The sequence below is a fragment of the Meriones unguiculatus genome, chromosome 5, assembly GCF_030254825.1.
Source record: "Meriones unguiculatus strain TT.TT164.6M chromosome 5, Bangor_MerUng_6.1, whole genome shotgun sequence".
NCBI lineage: Eukaryota > Metazoa > Chordata > Mammalia > Rodentia > Muridae > Meriones > Meriones unguiculatus.
Genome location: NC_083353.1, coordinates 108,530,827 through 108,552,335, shown reverse-complemented (window position 1 = coordinate 108,552,335; position 21,509 = coordinate 108,530,827). Strand labels below are relative to the sequence as shown.

At 45.4% G+C, this 21,509-nt stretch overlaps 1 protein-coding gene across 6 annotated transcripts; it reads right to left on the bottom strand.

The window, feature by feature from the left end:
- Positions 1-2,726: 2,726 nt before the first annotated feature.
- Positions 2,727-7,315, bottom strand: Znf32 (zinc finger protein 32). Of its 6 annotated transcripts, none has more exons than XM_060384007.1 (3): positions 6,838-7,315; positions 5,070-5,209; positions 2,727-3,698 (listed from the first exon to the last, which is right to left on the bottom strand). In XM_060384007.1, exons 2-3 carry the CDS (start codon positions 5,137-5,139, stop codon positions 2,908-2,910), a joined length of 861 nt encoding a protein of 286 aa, XP_060239990.1. In that variant the 5' UTR covers positions 5,140-5,209; positions 6,838-7,315; the 3' UTR covers positions 2,727-2,907. The 6 variants fall into 6 exon arrangements, with proteins under 6 accessions (XP_060239990.1, XP_021503626.1, XP_060239991.1 ...); XM_021647951.2 differs by having other exon boundaries at positions 6,967-7,315; XM_060384008.1 differs by having other exon boundaries at positions 2,727-3,656; positions 6,838-7,313.
- Positions 7,316-21,509: the final 14,194 nt, after the last annotated feature.

The window sequence follows — 21,509 nt, the reverse complement described above, 5'->3', positions numbered from 1 at the left end:
TAGGAGGGCATCCAGGTAACTGTCAGGGCTTGCCTGACCTATGGGGTGTTTTGCATAATTTTCAGATGTCAGCTGAGACCGTAGGCACCTAATATTTACCTGGGCTCGACATCAGCAATGACCTGTTACTGTGGTTGGAGGGCTGCCATGGTTTGAATGTGAAACGTTCATAGGCTCATGTGTCTCAACACTTGGTCTCTGCTAGTGGCACTGTCTGGGAAGGTTATGAAACTATTAGGAGGCGGAGCTTTGCTGGAGGACATATGTCCCCTAGGACAGGCTTTGAGGGCTTATAGCTCAGTCTTATCTTCCTTTCTGGACTGCTGATCTAATATGTTGAACTGGCTTCATGCTCTTATGGCCATACCTTCCTTGACAAGGAACTGAAAACCAAAATATACTTTCTTCCCTAACTTGTTTTCTCAGGGTATCCTCTCCCTTGACATTGTATTTTATCATAGCAAGAGAAACAACATTGAGAGGGCTGAGGCTGTCAGCTGAGCTAAGCCTATCAACTGAAGCATAAACTGACTGTGTACATTACAGTGGCTTTTTTATTTTTATTTTTTTATGGTAGCTGATTTCCCATAGAGCAAGTATTCCAAAAGATTCAGGTAAACTTTGCAGACCTTGTCAGGGCCTTTAATGTGTATCACTGGAAGTAATGTGGCATCATTTCTGTTTTCTATTAACTTAAGCAGTTACCAGCCTGTGTAGATGGAGGTGACCCAGACATTACCTTTCAAGAATGAATGACAAAGAGCTTGTATGCAGTATGCTAAAATTGTTTGGCTGCCAGGCTCACACCTTTGATCCCAGAGGCAGTTGGATCTCTGAGCTCAAGGCCAGCCTGGTCTATAGAGCCAGTTCCAGGACAGGTTTACAGAGAGAAAGCATGTCTTAAAAAACTAAAAACAACCAATCAAGCCAAACCAAGAAATCTGCCTAATTGTTACTGTGGTATACCTTACATATACAGATCTTAACTGTGAATTCAGTAGAGGCAAATGATTATATAGCCTCATGCATATATCACCAGGAGGTATAGGACTTTTTTTTCACTTTGTGAAGCTCTCTCTTGATTTTTTAAACCAGTTCTCAGTTCTTCCTGTTCTATGAAGAAACAGAACGAGTTATAATACTATATATCTGGGTTCAGATTATTTCAATATAAAAATTTCTGATTTATCCATATTGTCCATGTTTTGTTGACTTGTATTTTATTGCTAGGTTTAATTTCACTGCGTAAGCACTGTAGTTTTTAAATTTCAATTTTATTTCTAGTGTGTAGTCATTGAGAATGGGAATGTGCCTCCATGAGACTGGGCTGTAGGTAGGACTGTAAGGCATTTTCTTAGTGATTGATGGGGAGGGCCCAGCCCATTGTTGGTGAGAGCATCCGTGGGTTGGTGGTTCTGGGTTCTGTAAGAAAGCAGGCTGAGCAAGCCACAAGGAACAAGCCAGTAAGCAGCACCCCTCCATAGCCTCTATTTCAGCTCCTGCCTCCAAGTTCTTGCCGTGCTTGTGCTTGAGCTCCTGTCCTGACTTTGATAATAATAAACCCCTCTTCCCCAACTTGCTTTTGATCTTACTGTTTCATTGTATCCATTGTAACCCTAATTAAGATAGTACCTTAATGTGGTAACTTCTCTCCATCACTCATCAGTTAGTTACAAAAATGCTCAGCATGAAAAATTATAGGGGCTTCAGGTTAAAAAAATATAAATTTCCCACAAAACCCACTTCTCCTCTCTTTTCTTCAAATCTCATTCCTTAGAGGTTAAAATAGAATCAAGAGGGAGTTATGTTTCCAAATTGTCAGTGTGTAGGAGGAGCACAGTATTTCTGGAGGGGTAGAACTTCACTACTGACTATAAATTAGTAGAGGCTCAATTATAATGACAATTAAGTTCTTTCTTTCTAGGTATTCTCAACCTCAAAACTTTGCTACTGTCTCCAAGGGAGTTACTTTAAGAGTGAAAGGCCACTGTGTTTCTCAGGGAGTTTGGAATTCTGTTAACGGAAAATAACATACAAGTATAGGATTCTTAGATAATTAGATCGTTCTAATTGGAAGTAATTCTCAATATGCATATTCCACACCTTTGTAAGCTTGCAAGGAAACTTGTTTTGTAAGACTGGGACCTCTTTGATGGATAGCAATGGTTTATTAGGTTACCAGGCTGATTCATTATTTAGGTTCAATAAAAAGATTACTAAAGGGGCTGAAAAGATGGTTCAGAGGTTAAGAACACTGGCTGTTCTTCCAAAGGTCCTGAGTTCAATTCCCAACAATCCCATGCTGGCTCATAACCATTTAGTAAGATCTTCTAGTGTGCAGGCATACATGCAGACAGAATGCTCTATAAATAATAAATAAATCTTAAACAAAAAGATTACTAAAAAAAAAAAAAAAAAAAAAGTGTTATCCTTTGGATTCTGCCCAGTGGGTTGAATACAGAGTAAACTGAATATGTACAGAAGAAAAGGAACTTGAGATTGATGAAGAGCTGATTTTTTTTTTTTTTTAATTCTTCTTTTGAGCTTAGCCTTTAGTGGCTGAACTATTTCTCTAGCCCAGGAGATGATGTTTTTAAAAGGCTTATGGTATTGGCTAAAAATCTAAAATCTGTATCTGCTATACAGAGATAAGGTTAACTGTGACAGGAGAGACAATATACCTCAGCAGATTAGATAAAAATAAAGAGATTATAAAAAACACATGATAATGATAAACAAGACATTTATTTTTCATATTCATTTGGGGGAAAGGGAAAAAGTCAGTTTGCCCTTTCAAGTGCTGGTCCTTCCAGAAGAATTTCCACTTACCCTACAGAGTTGGATAGAGTTCTTGATTAGAGAGGGTTTCTACTCTGAATTCATAAGAACTCCCTTTGAGGAGAGTGCTCACAGAGTAAGCCTCTGTGAGCAGCTTCGCTGGTGCACAGCCAGGCTCCCTCTCTGAGTGAAGCTCTTTCCACACTGGCCACAGAGATAGGGTGTCTCTCCTGTGTGGACTTTTCCATGCAGAATGCAATTCCCCCTGGTGTGGAAGCTCTTCCTGCAGTGGGAACATGCGTAGGGCTTCAGGCCTGTGTGAACTCTGATGTGGACAATTAAGCTTCCTTTCTGACTGAAGGCTTTCCCACATTGGTCGCACCTGTACGGCTTCTCACCACTGTGGACTCTCCGGTGGACAGCAAGATTGCTTTGATTCCTGAAGCTTCTCTGGCAAATGGCACACTCATAGGGTTTCTGTCCAGTGTGGAGTCTCTCGTGGACAGCTAGGCTGCCTCGCTGACTAAAGCTTTTCCCACACTCTTTGCACTGGTAGGGCTTCTCGCCCGTGTGGATTCGCTGATGGGTAACTAGATTGCCTTTGGCCCTGAAGCTTTTCCCACACTGGGTGCACTCAAAGGGCTTCTGACCAGTGTGGATTCTCTCATGCAATGTGAGGCTACCTTTCTGCCGGAAAGATTTCCCACATTCCTGGCAATCATAGACCTTTTGTCTCACTCCAGGTGAGTCTTCCTGGAGTGTCTTAGAATCTGGGGACTTTTGTTCCAGCTTCTCTCTTCTGAAAGAACTCTGGAAATCCCAGCTTGAGGATCCTGTAGCCTCTGAATGATCATACTTGTGGGCTTCTGTCATCACATCTGGTAAAATGAGAGGGAAGTCATGTAAGATGCACCAATATGCTGAGTGAGAAGAACAGGGAAAAGAAGAAACATAATCCTTAGAGGGCTGATTATGTGCCAGGCATTATACTAAGAACTCTGCATAGATGACTAGACTTGAAAATCACCCTGAGATGGCTAAGAACAGGAGAGCATAGGGAGGGCACTATCAATAGGTGAATTATCTGGGATTCAAATATTACACACTCCATAGCTATATGCTGCCTTTAAATTTAGTGTAGCCTTCCAAAGTCTTGGAAAGGCGACACTATTACAGTTACTCTTTTGAGGGGGTGCTGGGAATTGAACCCAGGTCACCTGGAAGAGTAGCCAGTGCTCTTAATCACTGAACCATCTCTCAGGACTAACACAATTATTTTATAAGGAAAAAAAGGGCTCATAAGGGCAGGCAGTGGTGGTGGTGGTGGTGGTGCACACCTTTAATCCTAGCACTCAGGAGGCAGAGGCAGGTAGATTTCTGGGAGTTTAAGGTCAGCCTGGTCTACAAAATGAGTTCCAGGACAGCCAAGGCTACACAGAGAAAGGAAAGAAAGGGGCTCATAAAATTATATAGAGAATCACATAGAGACTTTAACCTAAGTTTTAGCTAATTCCCAAACAGGTGTGGAGTGAGGATATGAAGGGACTAAAGCTTTCAACCTTAAAAGCACCCCTTTAAAAAAGGCATAGAGTCACACAAAGGAGAGACACATTCAAATGAGAGCCTTACACTCACCGGCTTCATGAAAGCCTATTCTAGTCTGCTCTCCTGACAGTACAGTTTATAATCTCAAAAAAGCAGCAGCATAATTTGAGATATTTTATGTCTATGCCTTGAATTCTAAAAAGATGCAGCTTATTGCCTATCCAGTTATACAGATGAAAAGTCGGAAGCTTAAGGAAGTTATGTAACCTCTTTAATGATACAAATAGGACTGGAATTTCTTCTCTTAAAGCCCATGTTCTTCTCAGCCTATTAAGCTACGGTAGAACTGAACAAGTGTATTCATTTTCATCCTAGATTAGCTTCTTCCTTGTTTCTTTCTTTCTCACACTGTGAGAGAGCGGCCGTTTCGCTGTGTAGCCCTGGCTGTCCTGGAACTCGCTCTGTAGACCAGGCTGCAACTGTGCCTCTGCCTCCCAAGTGCTGGGATTAAAGGCATTCGCCACCATGCCCACCTAATTCTGTTGTATTAACTGGGCAGCTAACCCTTCTACCCTTTCAGCTGTCTATCCATTTCAGTTATATAACCATTTGCTTGCTTTGTTTTGACTATCATTTCCAATTCCAGCTTGCAGGCTTATCCTGCAACTCTGAAGAACAGTGAATCATCTTCTGCTCCTGAGAATAGGGGCTCTGAAGGCATCCCAGCAACCAGCTGACTCACTCACTGAAAAATGCTACATTCTGCGCATATCTTCCATGACAGTCCAGCAGGGTAGCTGTTGGAAACCCAAACATGTCCACTCCTGCTGTATGACTTTAATCACCACCTCTTCGTAGGATTCTTCCATGGGCTGGTCTTGAGTACCTGAGGGACAGAAAAAAATAAATAAACCGAACCAAACAACAAGCAATAAAGGGCAGAACTGATAACTGACATCAGTTTGAAGTGTAAACAGAGAAATAGGGACCGCTTGAGGTAATATCACTGTAAAGTAGGCTAAAGGTAGCAGGACTGGCTGAACAAAAAAATGATTCTAGGAGCAAAGAGACAGTGGAAAGCAGACGACATGTAAGCATGGACTTCCTACTGTTATTCCCCAGGTAGGAGTCACTTCTGTTTGTACTTTGGTCTTGACATCAGATTGGGGTCTTTTACCTCCCAGGCAACTGCTGCTGCTTTTATTCCCCAAGCTTAAGAGTTTATACACTTTATGTAATGATACACAATATAATCTTTGTTTCAGTATGTCCAGTCAAAATGCTGGACTTCTAACTTAATGAATTAGCAATCTGATGGTACAATTGTTTTATTTTTATTTTTTATATTTTTTGAGACAGGGTTTGTGTACCTTGGCTGTCCTGGACTCACTTTGAAGATCAGACTAGCCTTGAACTCACATAGACCCACCTGCCTCTGCCTCACTAAGTGCAGGGACTAAAGGTGTGTGCCACCACGCACAGCTAATTCTCTGTTTTATTAACCAAGTAGCTAACTCTTACACCCATACCGGTTCAGTTGAATATCGTGATGACAAGTAATCTTATTTGAAGGATTCACTTCCAACGTGAAACACAAGCTACAAAGGGCTCCCCTATCAGTGTGCAAACACATTCACTTAGAAATATAAGACATTTTAAAAATAAAACCAACAAGAAAACCCTGCACATTCACAAAGAAAAGCACATGGTGCCTCCTCCCTGGGGCTGGGCTTTTCACTGGAGTGTCTAGAAAACACGGTTAAGTCAAAAGAAACGAGCAGAGTGTATACCTCCATCCCCCCGCCTGCTAAAAGATATCCAACAACTATCCGTCAGCTGTCTCCCGACTCTCTATGATTAATAGCAAGAAACTGACAGCAGGAAATTGCCAAGGCAGAGCTGTGATCTCAAGTCAGAGCAATCAAATTCTTGAAGACATTGGAAGAAAGTGGTTTCATGACACAAAACGCTGCTTTTCCTATCAGAAATGCTATCACGGCTCAGAATGAGGCTCTGAGAGACTTGGAATCTTGCGCGGTTCCCTCGGTGTATGACCTGGGGCAAAGCAACCTAACAGCCCCGACTCTACTTTCTTCACTCACTAAACAAGCTGACAGTGTCTCATTAGATAGCTGTCGGAAGAACAGATGACCAGAAAGTGAGGGGTCTCTTACATTTGAGACACACCCTACAAATTCAAGGCCTAAAATGGGGCATCCTCAGGAGAGAGGGGCTGGAGGACACACAGGGTGATCTGTAGGGTCTGGGGGAAACTCTAAAGAGGCATTTTAAGGAGCGATTAGGAGTTTGTGGGTGAGGGTGGGTTTCCCCCCACGCTGGATGCCACTCCCTTCTCATCTTCCTACATGAGGAGTCTGAACCTCCTGGCCTAGCTGGACCTTCCTGTGGCCCCTCCCAAGCTCGCGGGGCCCCAGCCTCCCCGGGGTTCCCCGGACATCGCAGCGGGGCCCTTCCGCAGTAGACTGCGGCCCACCCACTCTCCCACCAGCGCACCCTTGTCTGCAGCTGGCGACTGCGGCCTGAATGGCCTGCCTGGCCTGCTCAAACACCCTGGCCGGGGCAGCTGGCTCACGACACAGCCCCCTCTCCCGGGCGCAGACACCCGGCCTCGGCCTCACTCACCGCAGCGGCGCGCGCCCGCAGACAGACAAAGCCGGCGCCGAGCCCGTAGCAGCCCCAGCAACGCCGCGCGTCGCTGGACCACAACTCCCAGGAGCCCGCGCGCGCCCCGGGGCACTGTGGGAAGGGCCGCCGCGGTGCTGCGGCAGACACACGAACCGCTAACGCGGCGCTGGCTGTTTCAGGTGGAGAGGGGCGCCGACCCGTGGAGGAGCAGTAGTTGGGGGATGCTGAGGACGTTAAACCATGCAAGATTCAGGGTTCTCTGCCGGGGACGAGTATTTCGGACAAAGAATCAGGAACACTCGTTAGCCCGTTTAATACGTTTTCTCACCCGAAAGATGGACGGGGCGCTGCCGAACTTTGCAATTTAGGCACCACCCCGACTAGTTGCGTGACTCAGGGCGGGAATCTTACTGGTGGGGAGCCCAGGACAGACAGCTCCAGGACCCTACAGGGCACATACACGGGGCCGGGAAGACCTTCGGAGCCAAAGGAATGCGAGGAAACCGTATTCCCTGAGGTGGCATTAACGTTTTCTTCTGAAGTAGTGTGACCCAGTAGTTGAGATTTGAACACGCTACAAGTCACAGAGCAGATGGGAGAGTAGCCCTTTTCCACGGAGCTGCCTCTGGAGAGCAGCAGCAGCAGGGTAGCTGGGTAGTCCTTGGCCCTTTTAGAGGGTGGCGGCCATTGAATACCCATAAAAATAAAAGCTCTCCAAAAATGTCTCAAATTTCCATCGACTGCACTAATTTATATGCATTTGTAATGGCTGTTCTAAAGGACAGCCATTGGTCTCACTTTGAAGCCCTGACTTCTTTGGTGTCCCCTCCCCACCCCCACTTATCTTATTGAATGAAGAGGGCACCTTAAGAAATGTTTCCTTTTGCAGTGCCCTGTGTTCTTTACCCAAAACTGCGTGTGTTAGGCTGGACAAAACATTTGACTTCACAGAATATCTCTATTCTGTGGGACCAGATGTGGGATTAGGATACATTTCAGATCTAGCCAAGGAAAGAGTTGACAAAGCTTTGGTAGGAAGAGATGGCTGTGAAGAGAGACTGTAATCTCCTTTCCTTCATCATTCTGCAAAGATTCCCTTAAAGAGGCTTGGGGAAAGGGGCACATTTACTTTTTGAAAATTGGATCACATCTTGTTTAGTGTGTGTGGATGTGTGGGGTACCTTGCCGTGCCTCTGGAGGACAGGGAACCATTAGTGTGAATGGGTTCTCCCGTTCCATCAGGCTCTGGGGATGGAACTCAGGTCCTCAGGCTTGACAGCAAGTGTTATTACCTACCAACCGTCTTACAGGCCCAGTCCCATTTGATAGAATGGGTTGAAGGACTCAGATTTTTTCCAGATCTTGAACGGGGCGGAGTTCTCAGCTACCACCTGCATCTTAAGGCTCGCTCATCAAGGAGGACACAGAGTGAGGACTGGAGTGAAATTCTGTCGGTGTAGTTTAAATGCTTATTAAAGACATCCCCACTCCCAGGACTTTAGAACATTAGGGGAGGGAATGATAGTTCAGAAAATGATGTAACAACAGTCTCAGTATTTGGATGAAAAAAAGTGTTCAGCGAACTCCTGTGCTGGTACTTTCCAGATGGACCAAATCTGGAATATAAACACAGACCTGTAAAAGACCTAGAAGAATAATTGAATTAGTGTTGCAACCATGATAACAAAGACAAAAACAATGAAGAAAAAGATTAAAATTCAACATTCTGTGTCCAACACCATTAAATGATGACAACACATGACAAAGCTGTTGCAGGGTATTTGATTAGTGTACCTAGAAAACCTAATTGTTAGCAAAATATAAAAGCTTAAACAGATGTCAGGTGAACTTAGGTGTGTCCTGAAGAGATGCAGTTTGACTGTGCCTCTGAAAGTCTCCATAGATAATGCTAAAGAGTGGAAGGTTCCTGCCTATTTCAAGGCAAATTGCTTGGGAGAGGTTTTGTGGTCTTTGCTCTATCACCCAAGGGAACTACCTCATCATAAAGGTGAAATGGACTTGGCTTGGAGCACCAGTCTCCTCCCCAATCCCATGACAGTGACATGGTTCAACCTGCCAAGGAGCCCTTTCTCTCTCTCTCTGTCTCTCTGTCTCTCTGTATGTGTGTGTCTGTGTGTGTGTGTGATAAAACAGTATTCTAGGAAAGAACTAAGGAGCCACTATGGGTTTAGAGTAGCTCAAGAGAAAGGTAGACTAGCTAGGTAAAAGAACACAAAAAGTGATTTCTAAAAAGCTCACAGTTTGGCTGGGCATGGTGGTGCATGCCTTTATTCCCAGCACTTGGGCGGGGGAGGCAGGCAAATCTAAGCCTTAGCATTTAGGTAGCCTGTTTCTCTATTGCCTAGTAACCTATGATATCATTGTTGGTCACCGCCCATGAGGGGTCTGGGGTAAAAGGACCCCTGCCTCTTTCTTCTTTCTCCTGCTCTTGCTCTCTTGCACTCTCTTGCTCTCTCCCTCTCCCTGTCTCTCCTGCTCTCTCCCCTTTTTCTGTTGGGGTGCCCCTTCCCTTCCCCCTACCATATCTTCTTCTCCTTCCCCCCCGCCTCCATTCTTTATCCAATAAACTGCTTCCATATAATATCTGTTGTGCACAACATTTTTAACACTAAGTTTGAGGCCAGCCTGGTTTATAGAGCAAGTTCCAGAATAGCCAGGACAGAGAAATCCTGTTTTGAAAACAAACAAAAAGTGCTAGCAGTTTAGTTGTAAAATCAGGCTTGTAAATAGATATTTTGTATATAGTTAAGAAAATATGGTTACCTCACTGAGCTGTCAGGTTTTTATCTCAGTTTATGCCTCCTGTGTCTTTATTGGTACAAGTGTTAGAATAATTTAAAAAGATAAATATTACAAAAGCTAAGGGGAAAACCTAGTAGCAGATACCGTGTAAATCAATAAGACAAAGAAACAATATGCTAACAGAAATGTGGCCAACAACAGCAACACACACCAAAAGTGAGTAAATAATAACGAAACTCAGTATTCATTAAAAAAAAAAAAGCCAACTGAAACAACAGCAAAAGATTCCCTTAGTCACTGAATGGCATCTGTAAATGGGATAGGGAAACCTAGGTTTCTATCCTTGTGTAAATCGAGATAGTCACTCTTGCTGTGTGAAATGCCCTACAGAGGATTGGTGACATGGGCGGTAAAGAGAATTTGCTCAGAGTCTCCCAAACAACCAGAATCTGTTGTAATAAACTGCAAGGAAGCCATGGACATATTTCAGAGATGGGGTGGGAGTCCTTTATCATAGTTGGGGGAAGGGTTTCTTTGTCTTAAAATAATGCTCTCAATTATTTTAATTCTAGTTACACATTCCTGTTGGGTGTTTAAGACCATGTAGGTAACCCCAAATTAAGTTTTTTTTTTTTTTTCCTTTTTCTTTTCATGTCAAGATATACTAAGAGTCTTTAGGGGCTATTCTCTTACTAAGACTTTTCAGGAGTCCCTTGATCCTCTGTTTTATTTATTTATGGGCATGAGTCTTTTGCTCCCTGTATGTCTTTGTACCCCATGCACACCTGGTGCCCACTTGGTTAGAAGAGTAAGATTAATAAAAACAATAAAAATAAATCCTGATTTGGAAGACTTTTTTTTTTTTAACAACTAACTAAAAGCCCGATAAACAGCAGAAAACACAAATGCATATCTTGATAAATGTGATAAAATCATTGTCCTTTTTGCATATCCTGCTCAATGTAGATCGTAGCTTAAGAGAACCACATTGTTTTAAGCAGAGGACTGGATTTTAGTTTTGTACCAGAGTACTGAATTTTGATCTTTGGAATGTTAACAACCTTTACACCTTTTTTTTTCCTTTAATAAGTGGCAGAATAACAGAATAGGCATCTATCAACATTTTAATACAATTGAATCCAAATTGTGCTTATGGTGTAATTTAACAAACCTAAGATTTTTCTGTATGATGATGGTTGATAGGACAACTTGATAGGACTTATCACCTAAGAGACAAGTCACCAGACACAGTTTGAGAGAGTTTTTCGATTGGGCTAGCTCTGGCATGCCTTTATTAGGTTCGTGGAGGTAGGAAGATAGACCCGACAAATGGGCGGACAGCAGTCTTTGGCTTGGATCCTGGCAGTGCCAGTTACTCTCCCATTTAGTTTAAGGGCCTGAGGGGAACCCCATCATGGCTGTGGCAGGGTGTGAGTGAGGGTTGGAACACACCATATCCACCCCGCCTCCGTGCCTATGGTTGCTCAACAGTCTGGTCCCTTTTATAGGATGCAGTCTTTGAGACCTTTTATGATGTGATATCTGGGTTCTTTGGGTCAAAGCATTGAGAAACACACACACACACACACACACACACACACACACAAAACAGTAGCAGAAGTATAGATTTATTAAAAATGAAAGTAAAATCCAGGAGAGTCTGACAGGGTGGGAATGGGCTGGAGTTAGCATGTGGCTCAAGAGTCACCTTGTTTTCCAGTCCAGGAGGAGTTCACAAAAGGTCAGGGAGGAGTTTTCTGAAGCAGTTGGCCTTTCTTTCCCATGCAGGTGATGGACAGACACCTCCAGGTCATGTTCACTGCACGGGCATCATCTCAAAAGCTCTGCTTTATGAATGAGATGTAGCCTTCATAAGTCCTTAAGTTTGTGGTGTCCCAGAGGCTACCTTGGAATAGTCTTTTCTTCAATGTGTTTTCTTCAATGTGCATGCCTGTCTCTAGGGAAAATCCTCCCCTTACTGGGTTTTACTTTTCAATTGTGGTAGGATTTATTTAGTTATTTGTTTATTTATTTTGGTTAGAGGAGGTTTATACAGACCAAGGCGAGGTCCTATTTCAGTTGTTGGGTACCAGAGTTAGCCTGCCTATGGTTCCCAGTCATGTGCACTGGGACTCTCTACCTCTCTGTCTCAGTCTCCTCTGATTACTCAGTCTGAGGAAGGGTCTTTCTCTGGCTCCACTGGAATAATGATGAAGGGAAGGAGAGGGAGTCCCAGCATCAGGGAGGCAGAGGGAGTCAAACTGTTTCTTTCCATTGGCATTCCCTTATGACCATCAGTCACAGAAGCAATGCTATGAAGACACAATAGAGAATGGGTTTTTGTGTGCATTTCAAGCCACTAGCTTATCTACCTGTGGAAGAGGAGTTTGGGAGGAGACAACAGAGAGGAAGGAATGGCGATCCTTCTCTTCTTCCAAGGAAGATGAGCAGAGAGCAAGGGGATTGAAGAGCTGGACAAGCAGGACAGAGAGATAGCATCTGGAGACCAACCCCCTGGCAAAGGAATGTTAACCAAAGGGTGGACACTGAACCTTAGGGCAACAGGGTATTTTTAACAATTGGGTATGGCATTTTTTTTTTTGGTTCAGTTACAGAAAAATAGGCAGAAATAACAGGTAAAAGAGAAGAAGTGAAAGAGGTGAAGCATATCTGAGCTGTAGAATATGGTCACTTGTCTTTTCCTTGAGGGGGCTCCTTTAATTTTCCATATGCTTTTGAAAATGGCCTAGGGAAGGCTGGTGATGCAGGAAGTTAAAATAATTTCCCCAGAGCACGGAAAAAAGAAAAGAAAAGACAATTTACAGAAATACACCATAAGGGGGCAATGGGCTAGTCCCCAGAGAGGCTTTACAGTGGAGTGAGGGTGGGAGTCTATTGAAGGAGCTGGGGAGAGAGTCAATGTGTACCGTGTATGTGAGGTCTGCGTCTAGGTAGACACTGACATGTAGCCTGGCCCTTTGTTCAGGCGTCAGATGTCTGTGTAGGACATCAGAAGACACAAAAGACCAGGCTCATGTAGCCACCATCTTGTTCTTAAAGTATCGACAAATTGCTTTTATTTTTGGCCGTGGTGCCTAAAATTCCGATTTGATTCTTTGTGACATGTGTCAAAGGTCCTCAAACTGTGTGTGTCGTAGAACACACACACACACACACACACACACACACATGCACACATATATATTAATTCAGAATTATTAATTTTTTTTTAGGGAGGAAAATTAGACAAGTGTATACCAGTGAAATAAAAACTGCAGGGTCCATCTCTCTGCAGTAGATGATTGGTGCAGGCAGGACTTGGTTCCTATGGACAGAGTGACTACTCTAAAAGCTTCTGTGAAATGACCGGTTCAGGGAAAGAGAAGGTTCCACTTCTTGAACAGTGAGTGAACATTTCTCTCCTGGAATGAGAACAGTTTCCATTCTGTCTCAGGGCAGTGTTTACTGCATCCTGTCAGAACTGCGGGCTCAGAGCCTCGGTAGCAGCTGAGCGTCATCACCCTCTCCACCACCAATGACTGCATATTACACAGGTTGCCGTCCCGGCTTTCCAGGGTCTCTTTCATTCATGGTGGAGGCCAGGCCTTGGGAGAGAGTTGACTTTCTACGGCCCCTCCCTGCTCAGTCTCCACCTAGAGTAGCTGGGCATGTCTGGGATGAAATTCTCTGGAACGGCTGATGAACCCTGGGCTAGGGCCATGCTAGCGTCTTTTGACCTGTTACCTATTTCTCTGGGCTGGAAATCATGTCAACAAACAGTCTGGTTCTCTGAAGCCACTGCTGTTCCTTCATGCAAAAGTGTATTGTGTCTGAATTCACACTTATCTGATTTGTTAGCTCAAGAATCATTGCTTTCCCAGAACCCTCCAAGCTATTTGAATCAAAAGCTATCTCGTAGGCTTCAGATGTGTTTTTCATTCTTGCCCCATGTTTCTGCCCTCTGACTAGCCACGCTCTTCTTCAGCCTCCTGCTGGGAGCTGTTTATGAGGCAGAAAATAGTAGAAGTGTGGGGTAGTGACAAGTGACTGGGTGCTGTTCATATTTATCTCTCTTCCCAGGGTTATGGGCCCAAACATCATTTCTTGCCTGGGCTTTATCATCCAGACCTGATTATCATCCTGGTTGGTCTCACTAAGCTGGGCTGCAGTGAAACAGGAAGTGTCTTTTGTTATGTCAGTGTCTTAAAATGAACCTTATGGGCCTTGTCAAGGTGGAACACAGAGACCTGTTTTTCTGTCACCTGTTGGGGGTTGGGCAGGTGCTATGTAGTCTAATGTTAATTACTGGCACCCAAGATCTTGTCCCTGCTCAGAAGAGCACATATCCTTGTTGTGTAAACCTGCCTAGCACCTGATTGATTGACTAAATTGCCTATACCTGGGCAGATCAGGATAGGGTAGGCATGGCTAAGGCTCACCGGCTTTTGGGTTGAAGAGGGAATTATGGGAAACCCTTGAACTGGAAAAGAGGAAGAAGGAGGACACCATGAAGGGTTAGCGTGGAGAAGAAACCATGTGGGCTGGGAGGAAGGACTCAGAAAAAAGGCCCAGATGAAGAATATAAGCAAGTACCATGGGATTATGGATGGAAGGTAGACCAGATGAGGAGGATTAAGGCGGATGGCACTGGATGAGGGCTGGGAGATGGATGGTGAGGATATTGAGTCAATGTAAGTGAAATATCTGCCCAGTTCAAGGTAAATCAGGCAGTTATAAATCTAACAAGTGTCTGTGTCTCATTATTTGTGATAGCAGGTTACATAATACCACAGTGACAATCTTAGGGCTAATAATAAACATTATATAGCCCAACACTCATTTTTATTTTTTAATTACTACAAGTCACCCATTTTGTAGGAAGGCTTCTTACAAATGGTCACAAGTCACATAGTGTGACTAAAGTTTGGATGTGGCCACTGTAGCTCTTCAGATTCTGTTAAATGCCAATTCCTCCCATTCCTGAGACCTCAACTGGGATCCTTGGATCCAGGATTTTCTCCGAGGATCACAGGTAGCTGTGTGGGTCTATGGACTCATGAAATTGTAGAAATGGGCTTAGAGGACTTTCAGCTTATTGTCTGTATACTTTTTTTGTTCTACAGAGATCTGGCTGAGCCTCGCAATGATTAATACATTTGCTGTCGTTTGAATGTGTTTCCTCAAAGTCCGCATGTTGGAAATAGCCTCCAAAGTCAAATTTAGTGGTATTTAAAGCTGATTCCTTTGGGAGGTGTCTTAGCTACTTTTATATTTCTCTGCTAAAAAAGGCCATGAGCAGCTGGGCAGTGGTGGCACATGCCTTTCATCCTAACACTCTGGAGGCAGAGGCAGAGGCAGAGGCAGAGGCAGAGGCAGAGGCAGAGGCAGAGGCAGAGGCAGAGGCAGAGGCAGAGGCAGAGGCAGAGGCAGAAGCAGAGGCAGGCAGATCTCCAAGTTTGAGGCCAGCTTGAATTACACCAAGAAACCTGTCTCAAAAACTCAACCAACCAACCAACCAATGAACAAATCAACCAAGCAAAAACCAAAAAACCAAACCAAAACAAAAACAAAAACCAAAAAAAAAAAAAAAAAAAAAACAAAAAACCAACCACCACCACCAACAACAATAAACCACCACAACTAAAAGCAACTTGGGAAAGAAACGTTTTATTCTATCTTATGACTTGTAGTTCATCATCTGAGGAAATCAGCAGGAACTGATGCAGAGGACAAGGAAGACTGCTGCTCACTGTCTTGCTCTCCATAACTTGCGCAGCCTGCTTTCTAATACCATCAAGGACCATCCTGTGTGGGACAGGCCCACCCACACCAATCAGTAATCGAGAAAATGAACCACATGCTTGCCCACAGGCCAGTCTGGTGGGGGCATTTTTCTCAACTGAACTTCCCTCTTCCAAAATGGGTCTACCCTGTGTCAGGTTGTCATAGAAACTAGTCAGCAGATGAGGTGATTGAGATTTAATGAGATCGTGAGGGTGGGACCCAGCGATGACCCTAGTGGATTCCAAAGAGGAAGAAAGACCCCAGTTGCTCTTTACCGTATTTTGGTACAGCAGGAAGGAATCACCAGGTACCACTCTCACACTTTTCAACTTCCCAGCCATGAGTCAAGCCCATCTCTACGCTTTATATGTTACTTTTTTTTTTTTTTGAGACAAGGTTTCTCTGTGTAGCCTTAGCTGCCCTGGACTCACTTTGTAGACCAGGCTGGCCTTGAACTCACAGTGATCTGCCTGCCTCTGCCTTCCTGAGTGTTTGGGATTAAAGGTGTGCTCCACCAACGCTCAGAAAATTACTTGTTTTTATTATAGCAGCAGGAAGAGACCACAATTTTCTCTCAGAGAATCCTGTAGTAAAGACAGTTTATTTAAAATATAGTTGTTTAATTTAAAAAAAATTTGAAGTGATTCTAGACTTACTGAGAGCTTGCAAAAGCAGCACAAAACTTACACATGCTGACTTATTTCCTCTAATAGTAAAAACATACAGAGCTGCAATATATAGGACTGCATTTCTGCAACATCAGTACAACCAGAGTAGCATTTAAGCATTAGGTTTTATATATAGTTTCTTTGAGACAAGGTTTCTCATGTAGCCTTGGATGTCCTGGAACTTACTCTGTAGATCAGGCTGGCCTCAAAACTCAGAGATCCACCTGCCACTGCCTTCTGAGTGCTCGGATTAAAGGCATGTTCAACCACCCCTGGGCTTTAGATTTAATTAGCTGTCTTTATACGGTTTATTTTGTGCTCCAAGATTCAACTCAGGGTTCTGCATTTCATACAGTTCTTGTGCTGCTTTAGTTTCTTTTGCATTTATGAAATTTAAAGATGATGGCAGACAAAGGACCTGATTCCTTCTCTTCCTTTTGTCCTCCTCCTCCTCCTCCTTCTTCTTTTTCTTCGCTAAACAAGGCTTAAAAGACATAGATGGTCGGTTCAAAGGCTTCATAGCAACTTCAAACGTGTTTTAGAATAGCTAATAAATTTCTTGGGATGTAAAGCACACCACCATAAAATAACCACACAACTGACTTTATTTATGAAACTTAACACTGGGTGGCTTTCTGAAGAGGCTGGGTGAGACGGGGTAGCTGCTGCGGACGTTCTGTTGTCTCCTACTGTGTGGCTTCAGCTGCTGCCTCCCCCCTGCCCCGCTTCCATTCTCCAGAGGTATTTCTACCCAAGAACGCTTTTGGATCCTCTTCACTTGCCGCTTCCTGGAGCTCCTAAGAAAGCCAACTTCCGCTTGACAAGGCTCCTTCAACTGATGTACCAGAAGACGGAGCAGATGGCCGTCACAGAGGATGGGGTAGGGTGGCGGCCGTGACAGCCTGACACTGTTCAGGTAGCTCCCTACTGAGACGCAGGTCACTCTTCCAAGATAACTTCTTGGTCCAGCTTTGGTGCCCACAGTTGACTTGGCCGGTCTGTGCTTGGGCTTCTGTGTGCGCGCAGATCAGAGTCTGCGCGTGGCACGCGGCGATTTCCAGGCTTCGTAGAGATTTTCCTGTTTCTTGCTCCCGGGATTGAGACATAGACGCTCCTAGACACGCTCTCCACCTTCATGACGGAGCCAGGGTGTGCACAGGGTCTGCCACACTCTGTCCACATATGTGGGAAGAGGCTAGGACACAGTGTGGGTCCTGCCTCAGGCTTCCCTTTAGTTCTTCCCTCTCTGTCTACAGGGCCCCTGCAGAGACAGATGATGTTCAGACATCAGAGATGGAGATAAAAGAGACGGGCACAGGCACGGATCCTCAGAAATGGAGACACTTCCAGAGACAAGAGATATACACAAGGTACGCAAGGTACGCAAATAGAATTTGTGCTCTCCTAGCAAGAGTTCCAGAAAAACAAACAAACAAACAACAACAACAACAAAACAACCAAAAACAAACCCAAAAGCCTTTTCTCTCTTACGACGCCAGGGGGCGCTGTGGGCACGCCCAAGACCAGCTCTGTCCCAGGCAGTTTTTCTGAGGCGTAACAGTGGAATCCGAGGCCCTCAACTTTGGATTTTGACTTCAACCTGGAGCAAAGATTATAAAGAAAGAAAGAAAGAACGGACTTTCTTCCTTCCTTCCCCTTGGCTATCTGTTACACTGGTAGGACAACCCAGCAAGGGCGAGGAAGAGTCTGTGGGAAGGTGACAAGGATGTGGCTCTTCCCCAGGTGAAAGGAGGACCTAGTTACCATCCTGGTTAAACAGACTGAGGAACATCCGTGCTGAGTCAATGACCCCCGCTGGGCTTGGGTGTCAAGAAATGCTATCTTAGGAATTCTAGACCAGCTTTTCCTTTGTGCCCAGCAGCTGTGGTCTGCTAACTTAGGGCTAATTCTTCCAATCTGGTGATGGATTAGGTATGTTGGCTAACCTTTTATGGCTGCCCTTCACTTATTCTTTGGACACATTTTGTCAGGGGAGTTCCAGGCTCCATAGAATGCCTACCTGGAGCTCCGGGGTGCCTGCTCCCTTCTTAGGCATGGCCTCTCATGTTTTGTAGCCTCTGGGGCTTTTGCAGAGGGCTGGGGAAAGTTCTGGAATGGTGTCTTTGGGCACGGACACCTCTATCTCCCTGAGGGTGTCTATGATGAGTACCACGAGCGCTGTTCCAGGACGGCCTAGACGCTCTGCGGTGCTCACCTTCCCAGTCACCTTGAACTTGGGGCTGTGCCCCCCATTCCTTGTTATGGACGGAGGGCTGCTGCAGGGGTCCTCTGGTTTCTCTGTTGCTCCCTGAGACCGACGGTGCGTCCCTCAGGGAGCTCTCTGTTCTCTCTTACTCCTAGACACCCGCTCACCTTCCCGACAGAGCCAGGGTGTGCACGGCAGGCCTGCGGTACTCTGTCCAGGTATGTGAGAAGAGGCTAGGTGTCAGGGCCCCCCACAGAGACCAGTATTCAGACATCAGAGATGGAGACACAGCTGTTCAGAAATGGAGACCCTTCTGGAGACAGAGACACACACAGAGACAGATACCTACGAGGGTGCATAAACAGGCAGAGCTGGACTCACACAGACACACACCTACAGAAATATATATAGACCCACACAGGCATACACAAGACACACAGATACAAACGCACAGGTGGAGACCTGGGCACACAGAGACACAGACACACAAAGCGGCATACACACCGAGACACAGTCATCAGGCACACAGACACACGCACACAAGAGCTATTTTGCTATGGGACCTTGACTTGCTCCCCTTGTGCCTATAAGCGCTAAAAATGTCCAGAGGGGAGGCAGGGCCGCCCCCCCCATGTCTGCCTTCCCTGGTGTCCTAGGTGAATGGTAAGGGTTCTGGTCTGAAAGGATGGTAGCCGCACAACTTTTTACAGCGTTGTAAATATTGTTTGGTCTCAGCCTCGACTCTCCCCCCTGACACTGGGAGTCTGATGTGAGGCCCGCGTAGTCCGATCCCTGGGACCCTCTGTGGAGCTCTTGTCACATGCAACTCCCTCCGCCAGCCCTTCACCTCCTGTTTTATCTCCAGCATTCTCGCTCCAGGGCGGCTGATTGGAATTACGGCGCTGTTACACACCACGACCCCTACAAGGCAGCAGCATCCGGTCACGTGTTCCCCACGAAGGGCCAGAGGAAGCAAAGCGGGAGGATGGCAGGTGCTGGCCTACAGTTAGGTGGGAGGGAAGTTGAACCTCTCGGGTGCTTCGGACTCTCCTAGCCATGTTTGCAGAGCCAACAGAAGGCAGCACTGCCTTGACCCGTTGTTGCACGAGCTTGCCCTCCCCTATGTCGCTCGTTGCCGCCATCACTCTGCCTCCCTAGCATCTGGTCAAGCGTGATTGTGGGAGACGGCCAGGCGTGGTGGAGCACGCCTGTAACCCCAGCACTCAGGCAGGCAGAGGCAGGCTTCTCTTTGTGAGTTCAAGGGCAGCCTGGTCTACAAAGAGAGTCCGGGACAGCCAAGGCTACACAGGGAAACCCTGTCTGGGGGCGGGGGTAGAGGTGTGTGTGTGTGGGTGTGGGTGAGGGTGGGGAAGCATGATCGCGGGTTTCTCAATAGCAGGGAACAACACCTGTTTGCAGAACACCTGTTGCGCCAGCACAGCCCACCGAACTCCCAGCAGACTTTGCGTCCCTGCTTCCTTCCTCCCTCCCCTTGTTCTTTTGCTCCCCGCCCCCAGTACTAGCACAGGGTTCTCAACCCCCCTAATGCTTTAACACAGTTCTTCATGTTGTGCGGTGACCCCAAACCTAAAATCACTTTCATTGTTACTTCATAACTGGAAGTTTGCTACCCTTACGAATTGCAGTGTAAGTGATTTTGAAGGTAGGGGCTTCTCAAGGGGGTCGCGACCCGCAAGTTGGGTCTGCTATCCTTGTAAGTGATGGAATGAAGATATTTTTGTCATTTACACAGTGGCTTCTGGGACGCCTGTGAATTAACTTTTTTTTTTTTTCTGTTGCGTTTTCCTGGACCCAGGGCCAGAGTTTAAATCGGACAATCGAAGCATCGCAGAACTCCGAAGAACGGATTCAAATTTAGTGGGTGATGAGCTGCATTAACTTTATAATGTTATTCCAGCAGATGGCAGCAAAGAGCCGTGGGGCAGCCGCCTTGCAATGACCGGGCTGAGTCACGGGTGGCCCTGCACAGCTGATTTACAGCAGCCATTACCTAGGGAACATTCAGCCTATTTATTTTTAATTCACGCATATGCGCTTCCCCGGGGGTCAAAGGACGACGTCTGATCTCCTGGAACTGGGGTTACAGGCAGTTCTGAGCAGATCGATGTGGGTGCTGGGAACCAATGGCATCTTGGGCAGAAAGATCAGCTGTTAATTGCTTAGCCATGTCTCTGCTTCCACATTTCACGCCACTGAAAATAGTGAATCAAATCACGTTTCGTGACCGCTGAAAGTGAGACAAAAGTCAATTTTTCTGTATTCATAAGGTTTTATTTCAACACAATTGTGCTCACTTATTTTCTAGTTCCGTTCCCTGTATCTACCCTACAATGGCAAAATTGAGAAATCGTGGCAGATGCATGAGTGAGAAGCCTAAATAAAGCATTTTCTCTCCCACTCTTTACAGAAATGTGTTGCAAACTGCTGGACCAGTTGCCCAGGTCTTCTCCCAGTGGACTCCCAGCTGTTAGGATGTTTCTGGAGAGTGCTAGGGTTGCTGGTGTTCTGTGGGTCCCTGAGAACCCCAGGAGATGTCAGTGATGGATTCTTCTCTTCCAGTTGGGGATGCTAGGTTCTGACAGGCAGGGGTCTGGCTCCAGAAATTGTGGTTGTTTCCAAGGATGTGTTTTTGCTCAAATCCCCCAAGGGTCTTGGTTCATGTGCTGGCTTTGACCCCAGAATTAAAGGAATGCTTTTGACCTCTCAAACTCATCTACTGACAAGTTGGGCATCTCCTAATAGCTTAACTCTGTCTAAAAGTCCCGCTGAGCTGACATCCATTTGAACATTATGTAACATGTTTGTGTAAGGAAATGGCACACAGTACTTCACAGACATGTAAAAGTTTATATATTAATTAAAAAGATCCCAGCTGGTTAAAAATTGTGTCAGGGAACTACTTCATGGCATTGTGGATGATAGGTGATGAACTTGGACAAGGGTTCACTGTATTCTGGAGAGCTGTGCTTGCAACTCCTAGGCAGTAGTCCTGGGTTCTCCACAGAAGCATTTCTAACAGACCAGCTCAGGAGAAGGTCTCTCCATAGCAGAAAGGCTGATTTCCTGTACTATGTTCTGTGATACATCTGTAGCAACTG